Source organism: Chaetodon auriga, chromosome 19 (assembly GCF_051107435.1).
Source record: "Chaetodon auriga isolate fChaAug3 chromosome 19, fChaAug3.hap1, whole genome shotgun sequence".
In the NCBI taxonomy this organism is placed as follows: Eukaryota; Metazoa; Chordata; class Actinopteri; order Chaetodontiformes; family Chaetodontidae; genus Chaetodon; species Chaetodon auriga.
Genome location: NC_135092.1, coordinates 16,470,109 through 16,496,949, shown reverse-complemented (window position 1 = coordinate 16,496,949; position 26,841 = coordinate 16,470,109). Strand labels below are relative to the sequence as shown.

Here is a 26,841-nt window from a genome sequence, read left to right as displayed (position 1 = left end):
TAACTCCCAACATTGTATACAGCTGCAGCTGGCAGGATTAGCTGGTTAATCAATTAGATGACTGGCAGGAAATTAACTGGCATCTATTGTGATAATCATTTGTCATTTTTGTCATTGTTCCAGTGTCTGAAATGTGAAGATTTGCTGATTTTTATAAATGATATTAAAATGTATTTCACTTATTTATGCATTTAATATTGAGGATTGGACAAAACAGGCATTGTGAAGGTGCCACTTTGCGCTCTGGCTAATTATGATGGCATTTCTTACTACTTTAAGTTTTACAAACCAGCCAATCAATCAATTAATCAAGAAAATAATCATCAGATTGATCCATAATGTAAATAATCATTAGTTGCAGCCTTACAAAAGTTAAAAATAACCTCCACCTCAACCAACCACAACAGTTAAATCCTGCTTTCATATTAATACAATCGAATAATGTAGTTATAGTGCATCGAGTACTTTTACTTTTAATGCTTTAACTGCATTTTCCTTATTACTTACATACTTTTACTTAAGAAGTATTTTGAATGCAGGACTTTTCCTCTTAATGGAGTTTTTCAAATGTGGTGTTAGTACTTTTATGTAATTAAAGGATCAGTAATCACTTGTTTTGGCTGGTTCGCAGTGAACAGGTGGCTGTTTTATCACAGCAATTAACCCCATAATTCAATTCTAAATATCTGGCTGAGCCCGCCTGAAAAAGTTAATATGCTGCTTTAACAAAGTTTGGAGATCAGAGGAGTAGTTTGTCATCCCTGTTAATATGTCTTAATGCATTCTGCAGCCATTATCTAATTACCTCTGGGTTAAATTGCACCGTGCAGATGATTTTATCTGGAGCAAATGAAGCCCAGGTTGCTTGAGAAAGTAGTCCCTGCAAACAAGTGCTTCTTCTTCTTCTATAGACGGCGGAGGACAGTCAGTGCACTCATACTCTAAATGTTGGATCATATCTGCAACACCTTTAAAGGTGTGATATCCACAAGATGTTTCTCATATGACCAGTGGCTCAAACTACGATCACACCGACATCACAGTCTGTTTCACCGTGTTGTCTTCTATTATCCCTCCTCAGCAGGGAGCAAACCTACCGCCAGGAAGCCCACATGCTGCCTGAACTGGTTAAAAAAAAACATGTCTCCATTAACTTCATATACCATTGAATTACACTAATAACGCTGGCTTCCTCCTGTCAAGTGTGAAAGTGATGACAGAGGAGGAGAGGGGAGACGGAGGGGGGGGGCTATCATGAGCCACATTATGTAAATAAGGTGCAGGGGCATGTGCCAGTTAAACCGCAGTGCCGTGCGAAGTGAGACGAGGCGCAGGCTTTGGACGGCAGACGCCGGGGCCGTCGGTAGATGGCGGTAACCCAAGAAACCTGATCCACCGGGTTCTCGGGCACTCTGTCTCAGTTTGCAGCACTCGCACTGGAGGCAGAGGAGCTTGAACAGTTTGAAGGACATAAAAAAAAAAAAAAAAAAAAAAAAAAAATAGACAGGAGAGCTCACGGCGGGTCCTCTCGACTTCAGCGCGCAGCCCTCCCGAGCAGGAGACGGATCGGTCTGCCGCAAAGAAAAACGGGCAAACTCAAAACACCATGGAAGACAAATCGAATTCGTTCTCCAGCAGCAAGGAGGAGAAGGCGGATGGGAATAATGTTTTTCAGAGGCAAGACTCGATACAGAAAAACAACACGGGGAGCCAGAACATGAAGGACCACGGCAACTCAGTGGGCTTCAAGGGGGAGCGGGAAGAGGCCATGGTCGGCTTTGACGATCTGGAGGGGGCGTCCAGGCAACATGGTTTTATGCAGAGGCAATTTGGGGCCATGATGCAGCCCGGAGTCAATAAGTTCTCCTTGCGTATGTTCGGCAGTCAGAAAGCCGTGGAGAAAGAGCAAGAGAGGGTCCAAACGGCCGGATACTGGATCATTCATCCATATAGCGATTTTAGGTAAGGGCTGAAAAGACACCTGCTCACCCTCCCTCCCTTGTCACCCACCCCTCCCGCCACCCTAGGGTCTGCAAGCTATACACTTTCACACATAACGCTCTGTCATCGGCACACGCACAGGCTGCCCAGAAGCGCATACGCTAATCCACCTCTGTATTTAGGCAATCAGGCTTCCGCCGGCTCAGGGCTTCACTCCCAAAATGCGCCCCGTGAGTGTGCGTGTCTCATTGCGGCATTTTTATTCTAACAGAGAGGGACGCGTTAAGGCTCCAAAGGTGTATCAGTGAAATGTCCTTGGAAAAAGCACGGTGAATGTCATGATTTCAAGGCGCACGCACAAGCGCACCTCTTTTTCTGATTGCCCCACAATAGCGGCAAAGTGTCGGCTCCTCATTGCGACATGTCCCCGTGTAGAGGCGACAGTACCTGGACACAACGTGACAATGCCACTGCACCATCACGGTTGTAAACATTTCATTGTAGGCGGCGTTGTAAGACGACGGGCCTGTGTGTGTGGGGGGGAAAAATGCACAGGATGCGGTAAAATCGTGCAGGCGAGCGATTAAGGAGAGACTATCCGTGTTTTGAATTAATCAGCTGAAACTGAGCTTGGAATCTGATGGCGGAGGTGCAAACATTTGGCAGCACTAATGACTGAGCGGTGCGTGTGTGTGAAGCTGAGGAAATGTGATGGAATGTGTTCGTTTCAGAGGAGCTGCAGAAGCATCATTGCCACAAATTCACTTGGGTTCACGAAATGCCACAGTGACGCGATGACTGCCTTTTCTTTATTTATTTACGGGCCTGTCATTCTCTCACCTGCACAAGTGCATCGTGCTATTGTCCTAAAGAGTGAGGCTGCAAGTGCAAACTACATGTGAGAACTGCGCTTATTATTATTGCACATTTATGAAAAGCACCGGAGCAAATGCGCCCCAGTCGTTTTGAGTTAAGACAAGCCGCCTCTAATGTGCTGCGATTCGTTTCACATTTCTAGCACAGTGCGTTCAAAGGGGTAAACAAATGAGATCAGATACAACCAGGTTCTCCACAAGCTGCGTGTTTACAGCTCACCACTTAACCAATTAAGCGTCTCATCTGGCCCGGTCTCTGCACCAGTGTCCCCTGGCACGGCTTGATGGTGACAGTCAAGCCGGTTTTCCATTGAAGCTACTGTGCCTGTAACGTGCCAGGGCACGTTAGAGCTGTCCGTGGTCCTGAACTCAGAGCAGGCCTGAGTCTGCAGCGCTGCCGATGGAGAGTCTGCACGCCGAATTCAAACCTGGTGCACTCAAAGTTACAACTCACCCCCGCTGGCCTGTGCGGCTCGTTTATGCACAATTATTGAAATGCGACGGTGAGATGAATTCATCTCGATAGCCCTAAACTGCTCTTGCCGTACAAGTACGCACGAGAATGATGCTAACTAGGATGTCCTGCACTCAGACACGCAGAGAAACAGGCATATGCACATGCCCTTATGCACACACAGATGTACAATGACGGTGGGCAAGGATTAGTAGCACAACACAGCAGTCAATGAGCTTAACAGTCTCTGAAAACAATTACGTAAGGGGATTGGCGACCCCCCCCCCCCCCAACAAAATGGCCAAAGGGCAGGGCCTGAACAACTGAGTGATATGCATACCCTTTCCACAGTTATTAATCAAGCTAGATATTAATTAGATGACTAAAGTGTACGGGCCATATGTGTAATCTACTGAACTTTTTGCTCATTGGGGTGGGGGTGGGGGGTTAGGGGAAAAGTGCAGGCAAATACATGATGGGAAACGATGGATCATGTCACTGCAGTACACATGCAGCATGAATGTCTTCAAGCATATTCTAAGGATGTGAAATAGGAGACAAACTGGGCCATCAGTGGGGATTTTGCGATTTAATCTCTGCTCAAGGAGACTGGCCCTTTTATTTCTGCTGTATTAGAAAATGTTTCACTAACTCGGAGCCCCCTAAGCTTCCTTCCCCGTGACATTTTCCAAAGGGCGTTTTTTTTTTTTTCTTTCTTTCTTCTTCTTCATACAAAGTCATTGTCCTCCAGCCAGTTTAAAGACACAACCCCTCCATGCCAGCGAGATTAGCTCCTGGCTTCAAAGTGGTTCAGCGCTGTGAGGTTTTAGTGCTTCAAGCTACCTGTCATGCTGGTGCATAAATGATGGAGGTGCAAGGGTACACTTTGCTTGGCAGGTGCTCTTGTGCTGTAGCTTAAAAGGTAATCTGTTCCTCCACTGTGGGGTTTAACAACTTAATTACTTCTGTTTGTTTGCTTTTTTTTTGCGACAGGACTCTATATCAGCAGCAACCTTTCATCATCGTGTAATGATATTAAACATTTACTCTACCTTATTCTTTCTTATACTGTAGCAGAACCTTGTATTACCAAAAGAGAGAGAGAGAGAGAGAGAGAAAACAAAGCTGTATGGTGTTTTAATGAAAAGTCTTACGTAAGTACAGCCCATGAATGACACCACTATTCACACGGGCTTTATATCGCTTTGTGGGAGTGTTTGAAACTCAATATCCAACATATTCTTTGTACACAGTGGCTGCTTAAAGATTAATGGCAGGTTAGTAATATTCATTATTCATAGATTTTTAGAGAGGCCTCATGCACTGCCTCATACACCTCTGGTTATGCTAAGGAGAGGCCTTTGTCAGAGTCTGAAAGACTCTCAGTGATGTTTTCTTTCAGACTCTGTTCTAAAGAAGGCATCTGTTTGGTCAAGACAGATGGCCGTGCTTCAGCCGTTACAAAGAAGCATATGATCGTAGTTGAAATGCCACATTGCTGTTCTTTGGCTCACGTTTTTATTTATTTATTTGTTTATTTTGGAATGTTTGTTGTATGGTGCGGAAAATTAGAGGCAGTTTCTTTGCTTATTTAGGTAAACATATGTAAGTATTATCAGTGAAGTGCACTTAAAGTATCAAAGTAGAAGTACTGATTGTGAGGTAAAATGCTCCCTGTCAGTGTTTTACTGTTGAAGCTGATGTTTTTGGATTAATGTCACTGCTGCTTTAATGTGTATGTTGCATTTTACTGCTGTAGATGTTTAAGGTTGAGCTCATTTCAGCTACTTTATGCACTGTTGGCGAGTTTAATCTACAGCAAAGCATCATTTTCTATGAGATGATCATAAGTTTGTAGCATCGCTGTCCTGTGAGAACCATGTATCTCCAACAAGTCATCATGAGCTCAGAGGAACAGCCTGTTTTCAGCTTTGTGATGCATTTCCCAGCTAATCTAAGAGGGTTTTTTAAATAGTTTATTCAGCTTCAGGACTAGAAGAACCCATAAAGGAACACTTAGTCCTTCAGTTTATCGGGAACATTCACATTGAAAATCACCAGATCTGGAGATACATGGTCTTCACTGCACAGGAGGGGTCATGGGTAGTGGAGTGAAAAGTATTTGCCTCTGAGATGTTGTGGAGTAGAAACATAAAGTTAGATAAAATGGAAATATCTTGAATTTGTACTTGAGTAAATGTACTTAGTTACATTACATCATGGTCGTAGCTAATTTGATTGAATGTGATGCCCTCGGAGAGCCGGATACACAGAGAATGATGCTGCCTGCCTTCATTTGATCTGCAGTCCATATTAGAGCAGTATGTGAGTCGTTACACTGCAGACTTTATAAGGTCGGGCTGCGCTGAGTGCGGCTGTGTGGGGTTCCCTCTGTTGCTTGGCAGGAGAGGTCTGGCATTGATTATGATGGAGCACTTGTTACAGGATGGAAACCTACAAGAAGAAATGTGCCGGCTTGATCTGGAGCAGGTTCGGGGCGGTAGCTGCATCACTGGTGCTTCACGGCTTTTCTTTTTGGGGGCTCTACGGCAGCTCCAAGCTCCTGTTTAAGGCTGGTCCAAAGGGGGCTGGTGACTAAGTGCACTGCTGGAGTAGAGCTGCAGTTACAGCTGGGTGCACCGCTCTCAGCTACTGGTTCAACTGGGGCTGGGCGCATTCTCAGAGTGGGAGCAATGAAGCAAGAGCTTCAATAATTTGATTTAGCAAGAGCTGGGTGCTGCTGCTGGAGATGACTGTGTTGGCACACTTCCTGACTGGCTCTTTAAAAAGAGAAGGGGGCAACTGCCTTAAAATGTCACTTCGCATTCGAACATCTGAAATGCTCTTCTTTTCTCAGGGATTTTATCTATTCTTTAACTCTGTAAACAGCTTCCTCCTCATGCAGCCTGTTTTGTGGTTTCCTCTTTTGTAGTTTCCAATTGGAGAACTGAAGCACGATGTTTTATTCATTAGATGAGTGGGAGTCTTAGAGGTCGTGCACAGTATAAATACCACCTGCCCAAGTCATGAGGGAAATAGGAATCTGTGGGCCCTCCGTGGGCTTTTGATTATATTATGATAAGAGGAAAACATCCAGCATTTCCATTACTTAAAATATAACAAATGCTGATATTGAGTTTGAAAAGGATGATGAGTTTAACGGTTAATTCTTTGCACCATAGATGACTTTATGTCAACTCATGAACTTTGACTGTCTGAGGTCTTGTTTTGAAACTGTTCCTATTTTATCTGTTTCTTCTAATATTTACAAACCGCAGACTAATTACACTATCTAGCGTAATATATATTTTCTACACATTAAAGCTTCCTAGAAATATACTTCAGAATCAACGTCATCTTTGTTCTTGTTCCCCTCATACATGAATAGTTCCTTTCAGCCTATCTTGTTGTGAAGCAATTGAAAAGATGAATCATAGATGTCCTCACTGCAGCCTCTTATTAAACATTTAACTATAAACAACAAAGGGAATAACTCACACACACACACACACACACACACACACACACACACACACACGCACGCACGCACATTATCGTGGCACGACGGCTGAAGGGGCATCAATAGACTGAAAGGTTGATCGTGTAGTCAAATCCTGCACTTTTGTTCCTCATTGTTGCGGAAGTATGTTGCCATGAATGGATAACATAAAATAATCCAAAGTGCATCATGTTTTGTGCTTTGATGTCTCACTCAAGGTGATAAGTCAAGGCTCTCCATATGAAGAGGCCACTCCATAGGCCCCAGTTCAATGCCAGCTGGTGTAAAAATACCTAAGGTGGATATTATGAACCACCTAGACGACCACTGTTTAGTTGAAGTGAAGACAATTATCGGACACATGATCTGTGGATATTTATAAAGCCAAGGCCCCGTCTTAATTCATTCAAACAGATCCATTACCGAGTGGCCAGTCTGCCAGACAGGCAGCCTGCCAACCAGCCAGCCAGTCCATTTCCATCTCCAGCAGCAGCAATGGACGGGCAGCAAGGCAGGGCAGAGGCAGGCAGTCAGGCAGGCAGCTGGGATGGCGTCAGTGGAGAGTTTTTAGCACGAGATAGGATTCCTGAAAGCATCTATTTTCATTCATGGTTGCTCTGCCTTTATCGAGGCCCAGGACACTTCGTGAAAGGAGCAGGGTGCTGATGAATCACTTCTGGCTCTGTTCATCACAAGACAGAGGGCAGGGACGTTAACACAGCCAGGAAGGATGAGAGGGTCTCATTCTAACAGGGCCCTGAACATGTGCACGCAGTAAGAGCTAGCAGCACATTTCGTGGTGCCCTTGAATCAAAGTTAACTTTTCCAAACGACTGAGAAGAAATCTGGTAACAACACAAGCATACAGCATGTAGCTGTCAGAGTCGGGCCTCATGCTTATGACTTCCCTTTGTGGGATAGCATGCGAGGACCCCCCACACGTCCACACACCCCAGTCTTGAACTGTGGATTACTGTTAGCTGTTTACACACATTAGCCACATGTTATATGCTGATAGTTCGGAGTATTTCTGGAAACATGTCAGACTGTAGTCATATCTGTAACATTGTTGTTTAGCCATGTTAGCTGTTTGGCTCTCGGAGACGGTGGCCGGTCGGTCAGTCCATGTGTAATAACTTTGGTCATCCTCAGGTCAAATACTTTGATTTATGACGTCGTCCTCAGCTGTGCTTTATGCTTAGTGCTAATTTGCAAATGTTAGCATGCTAATAAAACAAGCTAACATGGTGAGCATGGTGAACAGCCTAATAATCAGCATTTTAGCACTGCCGTTGTATTTTAGCATGCCAGTGTTAGCGTCTATCGCTGCAGCCTCTGTATCTTCTTTATTTTATTTTAATGCTTTCGAGCCTCACTCTCACTCTTACAGCCTTATTGGTGGATTTTGATGAAAGTTCTATACTCTCAAGCAAAGTCCTCGAATTGTATTCCCATTGTCAGGAAATGTGAATACATGTACACCTACGTATGTGAGCACACACTGTCTGCATTCACCTTCTACGACACGTTTTCTCCCTTGCATTACTGATTCATATGTGTCGCTCTGCAGGTTCTACTGGGACTTGATTATGCTCATCATGATGATGGGGAATCTAATCATCATTCCTGTGGGAATAACCTTCTTCTCAGAGCAGACTACCACCACCTGGCTGGTCTTCAATGTGGCCTCGGACACCATCTTCCTGGTGGACCTGGTCATGAACTTCAGGACGGGGATCGTCAACGAGGAGAGCTCCGAGATCATCCTCGACCCCAAGGTCATCAAGATGAATTACCTGAAGAGCTGGTTCGTTGTGGACTTCCTCTCGTCCATTCCAGTGGATTATATCTTTTTAATAGTGGAGAAAGGCTTTGACTCGGAGGTATATAAAACAGCCCGCGCCCTGCGAATCGTCCGCTTCACCAAGATCCTCAGTCTTCTGCGTCTGTTGAGACTGTCCCGACTCATCAGATACATACATCAGTGGGAGGAGGTGTGTACATGTTTGTCTGCATATTATCAGTGAGCAGTAAGAAACACAAAAAAGAGATTGATATAAAAGAGAGCACAGCAGTAATGAAGAGTGATAAAGTTATGCTTATTTATATTTCACGGTGGCTCTCTGGATGCCTTTCCCAGCAGCACGGCAACAACCTTGAAAGGTTAACACACAGAAATAATTGTGCACATACAGGACTAATAGGTGCTGTCAATCACCACTAGTCAGCGGGCTTATCTGTGGATAACAAGTGGTAATGTCAGTTTCAGCCCATTGATGGGTGAAATTAATTCAGAATCAGAAAAGAAGTAATTGCCTCCATTTTCCAGGAAAAAAAAGCTTTAGTTCTAACTGTGTAATGGGCATATTTGGATTCAGGGCGTAATATAATGTAATCAACAATTTCATCAAGAGAGCACAATACTGCACCTATATAAAGGTAATGTATATTAGAGGCTGAATGAACTCTCCTCTTAATGTCTGTTGGTGTGGTTGTTCTCGATGCCTCTGGTGGATTTTGTGTGAAGGTTAAACCCCATTGGACATAACTGAGAGTGATACATTATTACCCTCCACTGAGTCCTTGCACTCCCTGACTCAGACTATTTAGCCAAGCTCTAGCCTTCTCCTTCTCCCGGTAACGATTTCATTACACACTGACTGATCGAGAGATTGCGCTTCTCCATATCGTGACGGAACCGCTCAGGCAGACGGACACGCGTTGGGCGACCAAAGCACAGACGTTTGATTTGAAACGTAGCGTAGATAAAATGCAAATGGTTGACTGCAACGCTCTCCCTCACCTCATCCAGAGCGTCCTTGCCCCACAGCTCCCCGTCCGTCCCTTATTGTCCGACTCCCCTGTTGTTATCGCTGCTGTTATCCGTGCTGTTTGTTACACCGGTTGAAGCAAATTGTGTGGCTGTCAGGGCTCAACCTTACACTCCTTGGAGTGCACATTCTGTATGGTTCAATGAGATATCAGTAACAGTGCAAGTGCAAAAATAGATCGTTTTCTGCATAAAGATGCATTTGGCAAACTAAATCTCATAAGCCTGTAAATATAAGCTAAATATAACGGCTCTAGTCACGAACATCCAGCCAGAACTTAAATATAAATGGCACAATTGTGCAGCGTGTCCAATTCCCAGCCATGCAATGGATCAGTGAACATTTATGGAGCAGGAAAAGATCATCTCTGTGCTCAAGTACCAAGGAGGCAGCAGACTTTTATAGTGTTTACGGTAGCTTATATCTTCCCGTCACTGTGCGTTTTAAACTGTGTTATATTACCCTCACTGCATAACGTGGCATTTGGAAAACAAAAGCATTACTCACGCTTCAGCAAAGCGTTATTCAAGCTTTCCAAAATATGGAGTTTACTGTAGGATACACACACCAACATCACAAACCATATTCTGAAAAGTGAACACCATATGGGCTGCAGTTGCTTGGTGTTATTATCTTGCTTTGCACACTGTGTAGGAAGTCGATTATGCATTTCAGATACGGCGGTGCTGTATATTATACTGCTGTTTAGTTTTCGGGGCTGTATGCAGTGGGAGGATGAGATGGTATGGACCAGGTTAGATACACAAATAGACGCCGCCGCAAGGTTAATGAAAATGTGCAGCGAGCATGCAGGGAGGAAGGCAGCGCGGTATATAGGGATGTGTCATAATGCTTGGCTACCACAGGCCTGCACTCCCAGTTCGCCTCTCTCACGCTCAGTCATTCCACTTTGTCTTTATTCGTCTTTCTGCTTATCAAACTCTGTTCCTTCCTCTCTGGTTCTCCCCTCTCTCTCTCCCTCGCATGCTCTCCTCTCCCTCACGGTATGTCATCCTCCTTTAGCGCTCTGTCTTTCTCTAAAACGCTGGCGAGTCTAACCTCGGCACGCTTTGAAAACGCAGTATAGAAATCGGACGGAATTGTTTCGGTGTGAACACATTACGTAGACACAGTGAATGATAAAACAACAGCGAATCAGACACATCCACAGGAGACGTGAGAGGAAAGAAAAGGCGCTCGGTGGAAAAATTCCAAGCTGTCGTAACATGTTAGGTGTGGGATGCAGGATTAGCGCTTTAATGGAGGGACAAATGCAGTCTCCTGCCATCCTAATGGGTTTCAAGCCGTGAACCATCATTACATCAGCCTCGGGATGGACTCAGTTAGTTATTCAGACACTGAGTTTCGACAATAAATCATCTTCTAGCCTGCACGTCCGTCATTCCTTCATCTGTCGTGTGCTCCCTGCCCCCATCTTCACTTTGTCACCATCTCTTCCCGCCATCTGCGAAGTAACGAGGGCCGTTATTTCACCAGCGCAGGCTGGACAGTCAGAACTGGGCTAAGTCAGACTTGTTGTTTCGACAACACTCCCTATCAGAGCCATTCCTCTATATCGCTGGGTATTGTGGTCTGAGTAAAACACCTGAGTGGCTTCAGTATTAGTACCCACAAAGGAACTGATGCATCTTATTTAAGCTCCATCGTCACTCATTAGAGAGGAGTAGTAGATTACTCCGTCTGGCTGTGCCAATTAGTCCCCAAAATAACGACTGCAAATAAAGAAGCTACATATTTGATGCAATAGTTTGAATATGCATCGATAGGCTACTTAAGATAACCAGTGAGATGGACTTTGTGATGCAGGCTCTGACCCCAGCTTACATGCTGCTGCTGTTCGGATCTGTATGCACGCTTCTCTGTGTGCTTGTTCACTCATTCACTCAATTGTGTGCTAACACATAATTATTGCAATGCGGGAGTGCTTAGGGAAATTACAGCATACAGTGTGAAGGTCATGCAGAGGAGTAAATACATTATGTACTCAAACAAACCGCAATTTAAACAAGCACCAGCCAAATGGAGGCCGGGGCACTGTTTACACATCTGGAAGCTACGCAGTGGTTATTCTTATCATCTTGTGGCCATGTAGACACTTGAGTTAAATATTCTAAGTGATTCTAAGTGACAACATGTTTTCACTGTGCAGTGTGTGACTTAAATCCATGTGTAACACACATCCTCCACTGAGCACAGTGTTTCAGGCACTCTGTATGTGCACCAGAAGGGCCGATAAAAAATGCAGACCACTGGAAGTCACATCCTCAGCTTGGGGTCATGTTCTTTCAAGGGCATGTTGTTTTGCCTCTCTGATATGATCTTAAGCGTTTCAGTCATTTCCAGTTTTACTGAAATACTACTACAGAGCATTTTAGCATCTTTCAGCTCATTATTTTGGCTTTTGCAGCTCGGGGATTGGTGGAAACCAAAACAGAGCAACAAGGACAGCGAATATTAACTCGTACCCATCAGGTGGCCAGAAACTATTCAGGCATCTGTTTAAAAACACGATGCCCATATCAACTCTATAAATTGATAATATGTTATTGTTGTGTTTTGAGCTAGTTTTGCTGCCCCCTTGTGGCCCCCTCCAAAGAATAAGTAGTATTTCCCACCCAGAGAGCACTGAAAATCCTCTAGTCATAGTTTCCTAATGCTCACCTAGTGGCCCACAGGAGAATCATATTTAATGGCTGAGTAGTTAATAATTCAATGAAATAATGAGAACAGTTATCGGGGGCATTTCTTTTTTTGCCCTTTCATCTTTAATTTCACCGGCATTTTTAGATCTTTCAAGGGCATTTTTGCCCCCTGCTCCTATTCATTTCCAACCCTGCTTCCCTTATGCTTTCCTTATTATTTCATGTCCTCTCAGATACAGAGCTAATTATCCCAACGACCTTATAGACACTTTTCCCCTCCAACTTCTGCTGTTACCTGACGTCAGAGATCCTCGTGATTTATGCTACCAGGAACAGATTTAGATGCCACCCATACTGCAGAGTTCGGTTCATTGAATTTAATAAAAAATGCAAAGGCAGACTAAAGGAATAACATTTTTAAACTGCTGTAAAGAATCCCCACAGCTCCCAGTGCCACATCTGGCTCATCGCAGCACCAGGCTTCCCGCCAGATCCCAGCTCAAGCAGAAGGGCTCAGGTTGGGCTTGTGGCAGCATACCAGCCCCCAGGGGTGGCTGCACCCTCTCAGAGGCCCCAGGCACAATTTGCCTGTTACTCTAATATTGTTTAAAACTTATCATTAACAAATCAGTAAACCTGATCTTTAGAGCGCCGCATGTTGTTTACTGATACACTGTATTGATTATGTCTCACTGTGAATCACGACACATGCTCGATATTCTATACGAGGCAGCTATTTTAAACTGGCAAAAATACAAACATCACTTTTAATTAGTCACTTAATTTACCATCTGCAGCAGAGTCATCAGTGGTTGCTTTAAAACACATCTGTTGGAACCTAATTATTGTTTCCCTCTGTGGATTGAGATTTTACATGAATACATCCTTATGACATTTTACAAGCTAATTCAGCAAACTGCGTAACGAGAGCGCCGACACGAGTCGAAGCTTGTTTGATCCCTGCAAGTCCGTGAGCACTAATAAGTGACACATGACAATCTATTTTTTGGTGATGAACTGATAGTGTGGGAGATTTTGGCATTTAACTGTGAAACTGTTCTGGCTTGTGGCAGCTGAGGCTGTTTTTTACAACGTACGTTAGAATGATTTGTGTGCGTGTTCGTGTCTGTGTGTGTGTCATAAAATGGCACCGACTCTGATTCAACATAATTATAAATACATACGTCAGCATGCAGTGAATACATATTGTATATGCATTTTAACACATTTGCCCTCCAATTCATTAAGTTAATCAAAAGAGCCCCTGTAGTAACATCCTTCATACGATCATGAGTTCACACCGTGGTGACCCTCGCTCCATCCTCGCTTGTGAAGCCTTTCCAGGATGCCCCTTTCATACCCAATCATGAAGCTATCACCTGTTACCAACCAACCTGTTTACCTGTGGAATGATCCAAACAGGTGTTTTTGGAGCATTCCCCAGCTTTCCCAGTCTTTAGCTGCTTCTGTCCAAACTTGTCTGAAACATGTTGCTGCATCAAATTCAGAATAAGCAGATGAAGCTGATGAGGTCAAACATTAAATATATTGTCTTTGTACTGTTTTTAATTGACTATGAGTCTAAAAGGATTAGTGAATGATCACGTTCTGTTTTATTTATGTTTCACTGTGTACCAGCTTCTTTGGGATCAGGGTTGCACATGTCGTCCGGTCTTGTTTCAGAGTCAACTGTATTTTGATACTGTGGTAACACATTGTCACACATAGTGAGTTACACAATGATATCTACCCTCTACAGTCAGCAAAAAGACACTACAGTGACAGGACATGATACTGATACTTGTTTGCACTGCTAATGTAGCTGCCACCTTCCTGTACTCTTATTATTTATTCTTATTTCTATCCAAAAGGGCCAAACATTGATAAAAACTCTTTCCCACCCTTTTCCACTTTCCTTCCATGCTTGTGAAAGTGTGCTCCTGCTGATGAAACTGTGTCGTCATCCCGCGCCTTCGTGTCATCACCAGAGTTCCATAAACATGCCCTGAAGCGTCATTTTTGGCCTTGGCCGATCAGATGCATTCCTGATGTGCTGTTGGGGCCTTCCCTGAATCACTGGACTAGAACTTTTTTCATAGGAAAAGAAACCGAATGCACGTGAGGCGCTTCGCACCTGCCCGTGTGCAGCTCTGCTTTGTCGGCATCCGAATCATCAAGCTGTCACCTCCTTCTGTGAGCGTCAACCTGACTGATGAGTCACTTCTCAAGCTCGGATTGTTGCATTAATTCAGCCGCCTGGAAAAGACACCGGTCAATGATTTGTCATTTAAGATGCCTATTTAAGAAGGGATAGGTAGTATCTGCTACAGCGGACAGCAGAGCACGATGCGAATGACCTGTTTAATTATAGCGTGTGCAGGGATACCTCGTCCTAAGCGAGGGTGCACGGTTGATTCGCAGCTCAGTCGGTAAATTGATCTGAAAGGGGGGAAAATGTGAGTCAACTGACCCGGGTATCTAGTTCACTGCGTGGGAACAGTAGAGGAGACTGTAACTACATTACACTGGCTAAATTTGGTCTCTGCTGAAATAACCCATACTATTGTGTGACAGCCCGACAGCAGACGTCGTTTTAACCCTTCAGTCTTCAGACAGTCAGCAGTGGGGGTGAGAGTGTTTGTCTGCATCTTCTGCATGTGCCTCATGGGTTTTTTTGCTAAATTAAAGCCAGGACAGAACGTCAAAGGTGTTTCTTGATATAATTTGTTTAAAAAATAGCTTTTCTTTATCTGCTGCATTCACAGCTTCTTAAAATTTACAGTGCAGTAACACAATTAGATGCATTCGTGTTAAGAAAGCCAGATTTTAAGTAATGTTACAAGATTTCCCATCGCCCGTAGTGATGTCTTTAAGTTAATTAACACCTTACACACTACATATGTGGCATTTTCATTTGAAGAATTATTTGATTATCTATATATGATTAGTTTCCTGTTGATTAACTAATAGTTTAAGCACTAGCTGAAAATGAATATACCACCATCCCACTGATTAATATGATAAACTGGAAGGCATTATAAGGTGAATACAGCAGATCACGATGAAGCCACAAACGGTAATTTGCCACCTCAGCAACAGATAGCGTGGTGTCAAAGGAGATTAGTCGGCTTTGGTTTATAGAGTCCTGTGGACTTCATTCACCTGTCTCTGAATAGGCCATGCCAAGTCCTCGGTGCCTTGAGGCCTCCGCCCGAGTCGCATGCAGGGACACAGGTGCATTAGCGCACACGCGCGCGCGCGTGCACACACACACAGAAGGTGTGCTGAATCATGAAGTGCTGAATCATGTGTGAGGTTGAAAGAGAGAGCAGGAGAGACAGAAGGAGGGATGGCAGCAGAGGGAAAGAGAAGAAACAAAGGGAGGAAGGCAGTGTGCGTTACACTTTATCTCTGTGTCTATCGTACAGCAGTGATTCCTGTACTACGTTCCCCTGATTGATTTTCTATTGTGTTGACCCTATTCCTCTCTGTAATTACAGCTTGTAAATGAAGTAAGGACAAAGCGTTTTAAATGTGACCTGGTAGTGGCTTTTTTTTTTTTTTTTTTTTGTCTGTTTGCATTTCAGTCCATGCAATCTGCTCTTTTAAAGCTGCACCTACATGCAATCTATCACAGTGGCTGCAGCTCTGAAACAAATTCCATGAATCCATACAGAAAGTATACAATGCATTCATCACAGAGAGCAGCAAATGACATTTATGGGAGGATAATTAAAAGGAGCCTGGCCTCATTACCATGTTCTCTCAAATGGCATTTAGTTGTAGGACAGACATTCAGCAGTGAGGAGCAGGAATGTGACCGGCTGCAGGACTCGAGTCTGTGAAAGAGCTGTGTTGGAGCACAGCCGTCGGCTGATGACTGTATACAACTGTTTCCTGTTATGTGACGTGATTTGATCTGATGTGATGTGTGAGGCGGAGGATAGCGGTGGGAATGTGTCATGTCTATGCGTTTGTGTGTGTGCATATGGATATTTCTATACACTGTAGCCTTGAGGTGGCACATGGCAGCTTGGTAGCACGACCAATCTGTCTCATCCCTAAAAGATGCTGCGTTCTCACAATCTGCCAATACCATGTATGGCTGCCATGTAGCAAATACAAATAATGGAAATAATGACCAAGATAAGTGTTTGAAGATATCAAAGCAAAGCTGAGAAGTAACTTTTAAGCGAGAAACACACACAAATGGCTGCTGGAAAGTTGTACAACCGAGGACGTGTTTCAGCTTTGGAGCAGGTGTTTGTTAGCCCAGATTCTGTAGGTGCTGCTGCACAAATCACACACAGCCGAGGCCGCACAGCTGGTTGTTTATATTTAACATCCCAACGAGAAGAAGGTAGCTCATTGGACGAAGCACACAAAGGTCTGGTTTCACCTGAAGGTATGTTGAGGACAGTGAGGGACAACTTCCCTGCGCCTGGAGACGCACATGTCATTTATCAAACTGAGGCAACAGTCTGAGGTGCAGCTTGTGTGTCCTGAGCAATGTTTTCCTTTTTTTATGCACATACATTTAGGTGGTGTACAGCGGATGGAGCTCTGCAGGGTGCATGAAGGTTAATGAAAACACAGACCAACATGCAGGTGTTAGTGGAGTTTCTCCACCTCTAAAGAGAAGGTGCAAAAACCTTGATGCCCAGTGCACAGTGGTGATCACACCTTGGCGTTTTGACGTGCATGTGGATACAGTTACGTGGGAGTCGAGGGAGAAACCGGTCATATTCAGTGCCACCTACATCCTCCTTGCAGCTCCGATCTGAGCTTCTGCAGGAGCAGCTGCTTCGTCTGGATCACCTGTCCCAGCTTTGGTGCAGTTTAAAGTGACTTTTTGCTGCCTTTAGCCCGATTCTAAATCACATGAGGTCCCCTGGTTGTACTAGTCCTGCACCAATGGGGCTTTTGAATGTCTTTAAAAGTGCTATCCTATCCATAAATCCAGATTATTATGATTTTATAGTAATAGATGCCAAACGTTTTATAGCATGACTGTTTTAGAGCTCATTACTTCATTAATAATTATCTATTCTTTTCTGAGCCTGATGGAAAAATTCCATCTCTAAACTTGCACATCATGAGCTCAGTGCAGCCAGAATGTGGGCAGAGATTCTGTTGTGTAGTCTGCTGACTTTTATTCAATTAAAAGCTTATTAAATAAAAGGTGCAGTGCGTGTTTGACCTTTGCTTTCATCTGCATAAACGTGGCCCTGAATCTTAGACCAGGAATTAATCAACAGTAACAAAACTGAAGGGACAGAATACAAAGAAATTAATCAACAGCTTGAGTTAATATCAGTAAACACAAGTGCCGTGAGGATACGTCTGACTAATATCCATAATTGTACGCATTGAATTTGTCACCAAAGCATGATGAGAAGCAAATTTGCTGTCCGGAGCGACCAAGCACTGCGGAGAGTGAATTCACTGTTCCCTCTTCTTCGCTCTTGCATTTTTCATCAGTGTTCAAGCTCCATAGTGATGTTTGTGCATGTTTTATGCCATTTGGTTGAGCAAGTCTTAAAACAGCAGCACACTGTATGAAAAAAGCTAACAAATGACCACGTTTTGCATCTTTTTATTCAGGTTTGACTTTCTGGCAGGACGCTTTGTGAATGCTGTTATTTTATATCCAAATCAGATTGTATTTCACGTTGGACTGGCACGCGAATGGATGAGTTCTGCTGTTGTTTGCAGTGCTTTGCAGCATGTGGGTGGTCACTGGCATGCACAGATTTGGGAACCCCACCCTGTGTTTAGCACTGCAGAGCATGACTGGGCGGGCTGTTGGAGGGGAAGCAGACCTTTTTGCTGTGTTGTGTGTGGGAGCTGCAGCCTGTGGGGGGCTAAAGAGCTCTGTCACGTGTCTTCATGTGTGACAGTCTGCCTGTCACACATCTGACATGTTGTGAGGGGGGACCTTTCCCTGCTTAAGAGGCACCCACACTGTCAGAGCAGCATGCACGAACATCAGCGTTAAATACGCTGGACAAGAGTGCATCATCCTGTCTGCGCAAATACACTAAAAATGGAGGAAATTGAATCTTTATACTGTGCTTCATTAAATAGATTACTAAGCATGAACTCCCTCCATCTCCCTTTCTCCTTTCTTTTCCCCGTCGCACACACCTACACACAAACAAGCAAGCGAAGTCACACACAACAGCCTAATGGACTCCTCCAGTCCAATTTTGTCTAGCAGACAAAAAAAAAATGAAGGACAATGCTTTTTCCCCCTCTCATGCTGTCTGTGTTCTTGTCCTCTCTGTTTTAAGACACGGCTCTCTGACGATGAACATAATGTGCTTTGAATCGTGTTCTTGCTCGGCTCACTGAGGGAAGCTCACTCTTGGCCCACGGGGTGGAAAATCCCAGACTCCACTGCCTGAAAGAAAGAGTTTTTCTCCTCGTCCCCTGCAGATTTAACCCATTTTCCCTTGCCAAGTCACTCAGTGCTCCTTCTGTTGCTAGTTGGTCTTGTTAACTGTGGTAGAGAGTGTTAATTGCTTGACCATATGGTTTAGAGTACAGAGTTAATTGTCAGGCCCACGGTGTTAAAGTAGAGAGAAAATATAGCTCTCAACACACTGATTACAGCACCACTGCGAGGCTTTAGTCCTGTGTTTTATTGAATTAGAGGCTGGGACTAAAAAGAGGAACATCACTATAAATACGAGGTTATTATAATGAGCACGGCAACAGCAACGTCTGCACAGCTCCTCCGAGCCACAGTGTTAGTAAAACTATTTGGTTAAATTAATAAAAGTGTGGTCTGGAAGTCGTGTGTGTCTTCAGGATACCTCCATCGATATATCGAACAGGGAGGGAGGGGGGTCTAGAAAGCATTCAAGTGAGAGGAAATATGGGTTAAAAATAGGCTACGCTGTCAGTATCCATATGTTTCAAGCTTAATTAAATAAACAAACAAAGGCACATCACAGTGTTCAGTGAAAACTTCGTATTTCCATTGTGGCAAATTTGGTTGGAGGATAAATTTATGCTCGTTATTCTAAAAACCGGCTAAATCTGAAAAAGCTTAAAACAGGGCTGGTTTTCTTATTTTGTGCAAAGCTGACATTTTGGGCAAACATTAATTTATATCAGTCAATCAGGTGTTTAAAACACAGTTTTTTCTGCCTTAATGTGAAGCTATTTGTCACGTGTGCAGACGTATAGCAGCGAAACGGACGAATATATGTTCGTTTAAATCTCACTTTATCGTTGATGAGACAAACATGATTGTTATACTTGATACTAGATGGTAGCTGACAGATGCTGTTTAAGATAAACATGTCATGCTGAGTCAGTTGTGCAAATTAAACTATAGATATTTATCAAGCTTACGTTCCATATATACTCACAACTGCTGGCTTCGCAGGTCACTTTGCATCATACTGTCACTGTAAGCTGATGTATGACATTTAAAATATTGTATACTCCTCCACTGGGAGTACCTCCCTCTCTCCCTCTCTCTCCGTCTGCCTCGGCCTTTTCATCTCTTCCTGTCACTGTCAGTCTGTCTCTCAGCTCGGCCCTTTATTTGATGTAAGATATAAACAGACACGTCCGCACAGTAAAGACAGAGAGACAGAAAGGCAGTGACACCGCGAGGCAGCGACCGAGAAAGAGAGAAGCAGTGCTTTGTCTAGACAGGGGGGCGAAATCGCACGTCATGTACAAATACAAGCGTTTTCACCATAAATATTTATAAGACAAATGGAACCAGGTCGTATTCTATATAAATGGGAGTAGTAAGAAATACATGCAGTGCCCTCAAACCGCGCCTGAGCCTGGGGTGCAACTGTTTCAGCAGCCCCACAGCAGTCAAACAAAATCAACATCTGCTATTTTCCTCCAACATCTGCTGCTTATTTTTAGCATAATTTTGGTTTTAAACTCGAGTCACATCTTGATATTCGACAATATATGTATTTTTTCTCCTGCTCCCGACTAAGAAAAGAGTCGGCGAAAGCAGCCTTGATCTGCTGTCCGTCCCCATGGGATATCCCACCGTGAACACAAGTTTCCCTCTGCATGGTGTGCGCAGTACAGTAAGCAGACAGATGACAGATATAGTCTTGGGAGGGTGGCTAAAGTGATAAGTGCGGAGATTAGGCTAATCTTGGTTATTTTCGTCCACTGGGCTGTTGTTGGTGGTTACGGTGTGTGTGTGTGTGTGAGTGGGAGGTATGTGCTGGTTATGGTGGTGGTGTGGGGGCGGAGGGGTCACTCTAAAGAAAACAGACGCACTGGTGATCCCTTGTAGTTAGCTGAGAAAAGCTCTTATGATCTACAGACTCTCCATACTTGACTGATTCTCCATGAGCTACATAATGATCCCTTGTTATTTAGAGGGGAGTGACACCACTCATGGCAGACATCCCGTAATGATGTCTCGTGCAAAATAATTAATTAGTAACTAGCGAAGCATTTAGGGTTCTTCTACTTTCACTTCCCCAGAGTTAATGTCATACTGGATGGATTTACTGGAGCACCCTCCATCCATCTGTCACAATGACAGCTGGGCTCATCTACTGAAGCCTGGCTGTTAATATGAATGGAAACACAACAATTCATATTCTCTGCAGTCTCATGTGGGGCGATGAACTATTATTACACCGCAGAGGAGTATTATTATGGATGTCCATTTGTGACTGCAGCACAGATTAGATTATGTAGCATATCAAGTGTGGTTGCTCATGTTGCTACAGCTAACATAGTCAGAGGTATGTGAGACTAGATAATGTGTTGCTGCTCCACTCTGAGTTATATGATTATAATATCATAGCGGCCCCATAGGGCTACCCACCACTCTGTAGTTATATAGCATTTAATGTTTGGCTGTTTAGGCCTAAAGTGTGTATTTATTTCCACATCATGCTAAAAAGAAACATGATTAGAGCCATCATAAGTCACTGGTTTCCAACCTGGGGGTCCTGAATCCCACTAGGGGTCATCAAAGCTTCATGGGGGTCACAAGACCTTCTGCCTCTCTAATCCTGCATCTCAGCATTTCATTCATTTCTGTGATGTTATTTTTCAAGTCTCTGAACGGCCTCATCCTGCATCTGAAAAGTACGCAGCTTAAACAAACAAAGAGCTAACAAAACAATGGCCCAACACCAGGGAGGAGACAACGCCGAATTTGTCAGAAAGAAGCCTATGAAGAATGTATGATCGTTAAAAATTTTAAAAAGACATAATACAGACAGAGAACAAAAGAATAAAAGGGTCCTAAAAATATCAGGAGAACTCATCTCAATGCAATATTCAAAGGAAATAATCTCAAAATTCACCTAAAACACATGATTTGCACAAACTTCCTGCACTTACTGAGTTCAGTATTTGATTTAATCTGACAGTTTATCAATTGTTCTGTACTTTTATTGTTATGCTTTGAATATAATATGAAATATCCATAAAACATGTCACTCAGTCAGAGGTCGTCAGTTTACTTGAGGATAGAAAAGGAGTCCCTTCAGGAAAAACTGCCGGAAGTGAGAGTGTGTGAGGCCATGACGGAGAGGGCGTGTCCTCGTTGCAGGCTGTGGTAGGAAGGGTCCATCTTGCTGATGTTTACATGAGCACAGCAGGGTCACCCTGTGCAATCCAGTCAAATCCCTCCTGCTCTCACATGGGCACTAATCTTCCCCAACTGCCTTCTTAGCACAATCACAGCTACACCCTTCCTCTCCTTCGCTCCTCTGCGGCATCTCGCTCGGCTTCCTGCAGTGAATTCCCTGCATATGTAAACTAAATGTGGTTCAAAACTCAAATAAGAGACGCCTGCAAAATGTACAAAGATGTTAATTTACATAATAATTAAAGTTCCATTTATTTCAAGAAACACTGTGGCTTGAAAGCTTAACATTAAAGGAAAAGTTCAACTATTTTTTTTTTTTAATTTTGCTTAGATGAGAGGATTGATACCACGCTTCACGTCCAGACATCCATTAGCTTAGCTTAGCATTAAGACTGGAGGCAATAGAAATGTAAAAACTAGCTGTCCCAGCTGCTCTCCTCTGTAACAGAGGCAGGGGGCAGATGTTTCTGGAGAAAAAGCTCTAAAAACCCACTGTGCACTACCTGCTCAGCAGCAAACAGCAGGAAGACGAATTTAGCAAATAGCTGGTGAACATAGTGGAGCATTTAGCAGCTAAAGAGGCAGATATCTCCCTCAGGAGTTGGTAGAGACCAAAAACAGAGCTAGAAGAGAGAGAATATTGGACTTACATTCATCAAGCAACCAAACAACAAAACAAAATACATCCAATGAGGCTATCTGAACTCAGAATGATCAGTTTCTGTTTCGTGCCTCGGATCGAAGCCTTTCCCTTCCCTCCCTGTTATCTCTCAGCTCTCCTCCTTCCCTCCATCCAGCCCTCCATCACAGACTCACTCACTGACTGAGGACACTGATTTAATTCCTGGAATGATGTTGTCAAACTGTCATCCTAAAACAGACTTGCATAACCAGACAATTGGAGGGAAAATGGGTCATGTGGGAAAGCAGTTGTTTTTGAGCCTACTGGCATGGTTTCTGAACAATATGTCCACGCGTACCGTATCCATTTGCACACGTGGCGTGTATAAGTGCGCTTGTTTTTGGAGATGTCAGTCATGAGGACATGCTTGCTTAGATCTGAGTTGGTGTTGTTATTTTGTTACCGCTGCTCAGGTTACAGGTACAAATCAATAGAACGTTCATCCTCCTCCTCATCCATAAATACATCGACTTGCTCCCCTGATGCACGGAGCCTCTCCTCGCATGGAGCAGACTTTTATAAAGGTTCAAAGAAATTATGAAAATAATGTGCATACATTAACTGCAGGCATTTATCCCTCTGGACTTGCAGAATAATGTCCACATGAGGATGTTATTATAGTCAAAATGAAGGCTTAGCACACTGTGTGGGTCAGAATATATAAGTGCTGATAAAAGTGCAGGGTTCTTATGTAACATTTAAAGTTAATGTTTACCATCCTCAAGTTTTTAACAACACAGCATCCTCACACCATCCACCAATGAAAAAGCACCATAAATGTGACCCCGGTGGCTGTGTGAGCTTCTGCCCCTGAGGATGCTGCCTCTGCCAGCGCAGCTCTGAATGGTTGAGCACAGATTAAGGCGGAACAGTAGTGTTGAGGTTATCACGCTCACACGACCAAAATAGACGCAGAGCGGGTGAGACAGCGGGCAAGGCAGCTCCGCTCGCAGTGCAGTGTGATGTGCTTAGTGGAGGAACAGGAGGATACTGCTGTGATGGAAAACAGAGCGCATGAACTCCCACAGGAAAGAGCTACTTGGGCGGAAAAAAGTCTTTATTTTAACTGGTGGCTGTCAGTTAAATGAACGCATTGATCGGTGGTTGGTATGGGCTAATCCATAAAGAACAGTATCACCACACCTACCGTCTATTTTTATCCGTGCCGAGGCTGCATTCAGACGTTTGCAGATTAAATGTGTTGCAGAATGTGCATCAAAGTAACTGCCCTCCAATTAAAAAGTATACAAAAAAACACAAAAATAGTCCAGTATTCATGATGGCTGACTTGAAAACAATGCTAACTGTGGGTAACACTTCAAGGTGTGATTCCCAATTAGTTTTACTGGTTATTGCTACAATTCTGTTCTTTGTGGCCCATTGCTTGCAGTGCAGTGATGCAAATATTTTGTTGTCTTTGTGAGGAATATTCTGAATTAGTTCTTGTTAATGGAAGGTTAACTGTTGAAATGATGCAACAGTTCAATTGTAACAAATTAAAATGGGAACCAAACATATATGATGAAATGATGAACGCCCAGAGGATGATAAGTACATCAATATTCGGAGGAATGACTGTGATTGAGGTTATTTTTGATAACATTTGGCTTCTCTGACAGTTTACAGATCAGTAATAGTGGAAAGTGGTGCATTAGGTAAATTCAGGTACTGTACTTCAATACAATCCTTAATGCCTCACTCTGCATGACCATGTTCTACAACTACCAGGCGGGTTTTTCCTCAATAACCTCCTAATTATTGCTTATTGATAGACAGTAAGGGTGTTACTAATCTAATCCTGACATACATATAAGACATTAATAAATGCTTTATAATGACTAATAAAGAACCAATATGCAATTAATATACATGCTAATAAGCAACTAGTTAATGGTGAGTATGTGCACCTTAATATTAACTGTATATTGTACTGGTAGTAATTCTGTACTTTTACTTTACTTTGTACTTACTAGCACTACTGATTTACTGTGCATGCAGGCAGGGGTGCATGCAGCGAGGAAATAATGACCTGCCTTCCCCATCACATTAATAGATCACTACTTGTTTTCTGGCTGTGTAAAGATCCCATTGATCACCACCTGCCTTTTAATTAAGTCTGTGGCTACAAATTACTGTTGGGCCTCATTACCTAAATGGACTGCTCAGAGCTGAAGATCCAGAGCTTTGTATGCAGAGAAACAACTCCTCACACAGCCTTAACGTGGCTCGGAGGGGACCGGGATGCATGTATGACGTTGCTGGAAAGACGTCCTGTCTTCTCTGCTCTTCTTGTGTGGTCTAGTCTGTCGTAGTCTACAGACTGGTTATATGTACAGTACGCTGCCTGAAGCAATGAAATAATGCCAACTCTATTTATGTTTATTTATTGCTGAACTATATGTATATCAACATGATTACGCATAGGGCAATGCACACATGTGAATTGTAATTACTTCCAGCAAGCTGCTGCTCTATTTCCAGTGTATATAAAATATTCAGCTTTATCTGCTCAGACAAACATTGTCTCCAGGAGTTTTCTATAGCTTTTTTTTCTTTAATGGCCGACAACTTATTTAGTATATAGTCGAAGAGAGACAGGAAGACAACATGAGACTCTGTAAATCCCAGTGAATTCCCATTACATGATAATATGATTTTTCAAATCCAAGTTCAACTGTAATTTTGTGATTAAGCAAAACCGAGAGATCCAAAAGGAGATTTACAAGACGATGTTAAGCGGGAGAATTCCAGATTTTCCTGGAAGCAGTTTTGTCATCCTTCAACGTAATAGCCAGTGGTGGATTTAATCCCCTCAAATTAGTCCCTCGCTAATCCTCACTAACCTCAAACAGAGGTCACTCATGTCCAATTTGAAGATGCATAAAGAACACTTTGTAATTGCGTGCTCAAGGCCCACAGCTTGGTGATGAGTAATGCTCCTGCATGCTCTTTTCTCTGCACATCAGATTCACAAAAGTCAGCGTACAGTACATGCATCAGAGGTTTCATACTGTAACACACGGACAGTAAAAATCAGGACCCTCCATGTGCGTTGTGAAGTGGTTATAAAGCCGTAATCTAACTATTCTCCATGCGGTGGCACTGATTCAAATGTTGCTGCCTGCAGTATTATAAATCCTGCTTTTTCTGTGTGTATTTGTGTATGTAAACACACAATACCTCGCCGGCTGACATCCAAATCCTCATCTCCTCTCCTCCACCGTACGGCACTGTTGAATGGATGGGGACGTGCCAAATGTGAATGAGCTCCGTGCCGTTTGGACACGACCAGCGTGTGACCTTGTGCCGCTATCACATCACATCTTGGCTCTTTGTGTCCACTGTATTAGAGGATTATGCTGACCTATGCCCCCGGCCCCGGTCAAATTTAAGCTTGATGCACTTAATTCTAAGCCTATATTTTGCCAATGCCAGCCGAGAGTATTGGCGGTGCTTCTGGCCCTCAGTCAGTGCTACCTATTTCCTGCAGTCATGCAGATGATGAGCGCATGTACTGGCAGAGGGAGCGCTGTGAAAATGAATTCAGACCTTTGCTGTGGACTCACACGGCTCGGTCAACTGCCTCCCTCTCCCGTGTGTTTGTAATGCGGTTGAAGGTTTTTACAGCCCCCCTCTCAACCTATGACACGTTGGCACAAATTCACAAACACCGTGCCAAGGAAGTAGACGTGTTTGATTATACAAGCCAGGCTCGACTTTGGAACTACAGCACAAACACGAGCGCCGCAGACTCAAAATCAAATCAATACATTGATGAAGGGACGGCACAACAGCACATCAGACCACAGAACTGCAGAAAGAAGCTCAGGCTTGCACAACAGGACACAGATTAGTGAACAGAGAAGTAATTAACAACTATTTTAATAAGTGTTTTGGTCATTTTTAAGGTAAAAATGCTAAACATTGGCTTCCAAATTGTAAAGATTTACTTCCTGTTCTCCTACAGTTTGAAGGTTTTGGGCAGAGGTTTTTCAGTAGTTTTGTGATACAGTCACAAAGCTTCTTGGCAAAATGAGAAGTCAAGTTTACTTAATTCACGCTCGCAGTTTTCTGAGCTCCAAAGTAACTTCCTCCATCGTGATCACGTTTTTCTATCATGAAAGATTTAGTAAAAAGGCTCGAACATACTGCAGTCAGTGCTGTGGTGCTTTTAATTTTAGATCTGGTTTGATTACCTTTCCTTTACATGTTGAACAAGACGGTGGCCGGCCTATATTTCCATCCTGTCCATTAACATCGTGTGCTGCACAGACACACGACTGCCTCCCTCTGTG

At 43.5% G+C, this 26,841-nt stretch overlaps 1 protein-coding gene across 1 annotated transcript in view; it reads left to right on the top strand.

Moving 5' to 3' along the window:
• Positions 1–1,298: 1,298 nt before the first annotated feature.
• hcn1 (hyperpolarization activated cyclic nucleotide-gated potassium channel 1) overlaps positions 1,299–26,841 on the top strand; it is a 68,340-nt gene continuing 42,797 nt past the window's right edge. Inside the window, exons 1-2 of the mRNA XM_076758628.1 lie at positions 1,299–1,962; positions 8,340–8,763. Coding sequence (XP_076614743.1) covers positions 1,607–1,962; positions 8,340–8,763 — 780 coding nt within the window. The 5' untranslated portion in view covers positions 1,299–1,606. The remainder of the gene's footprint in view (positions 1,963–8,339; positions 8,764–26,841) is intronic.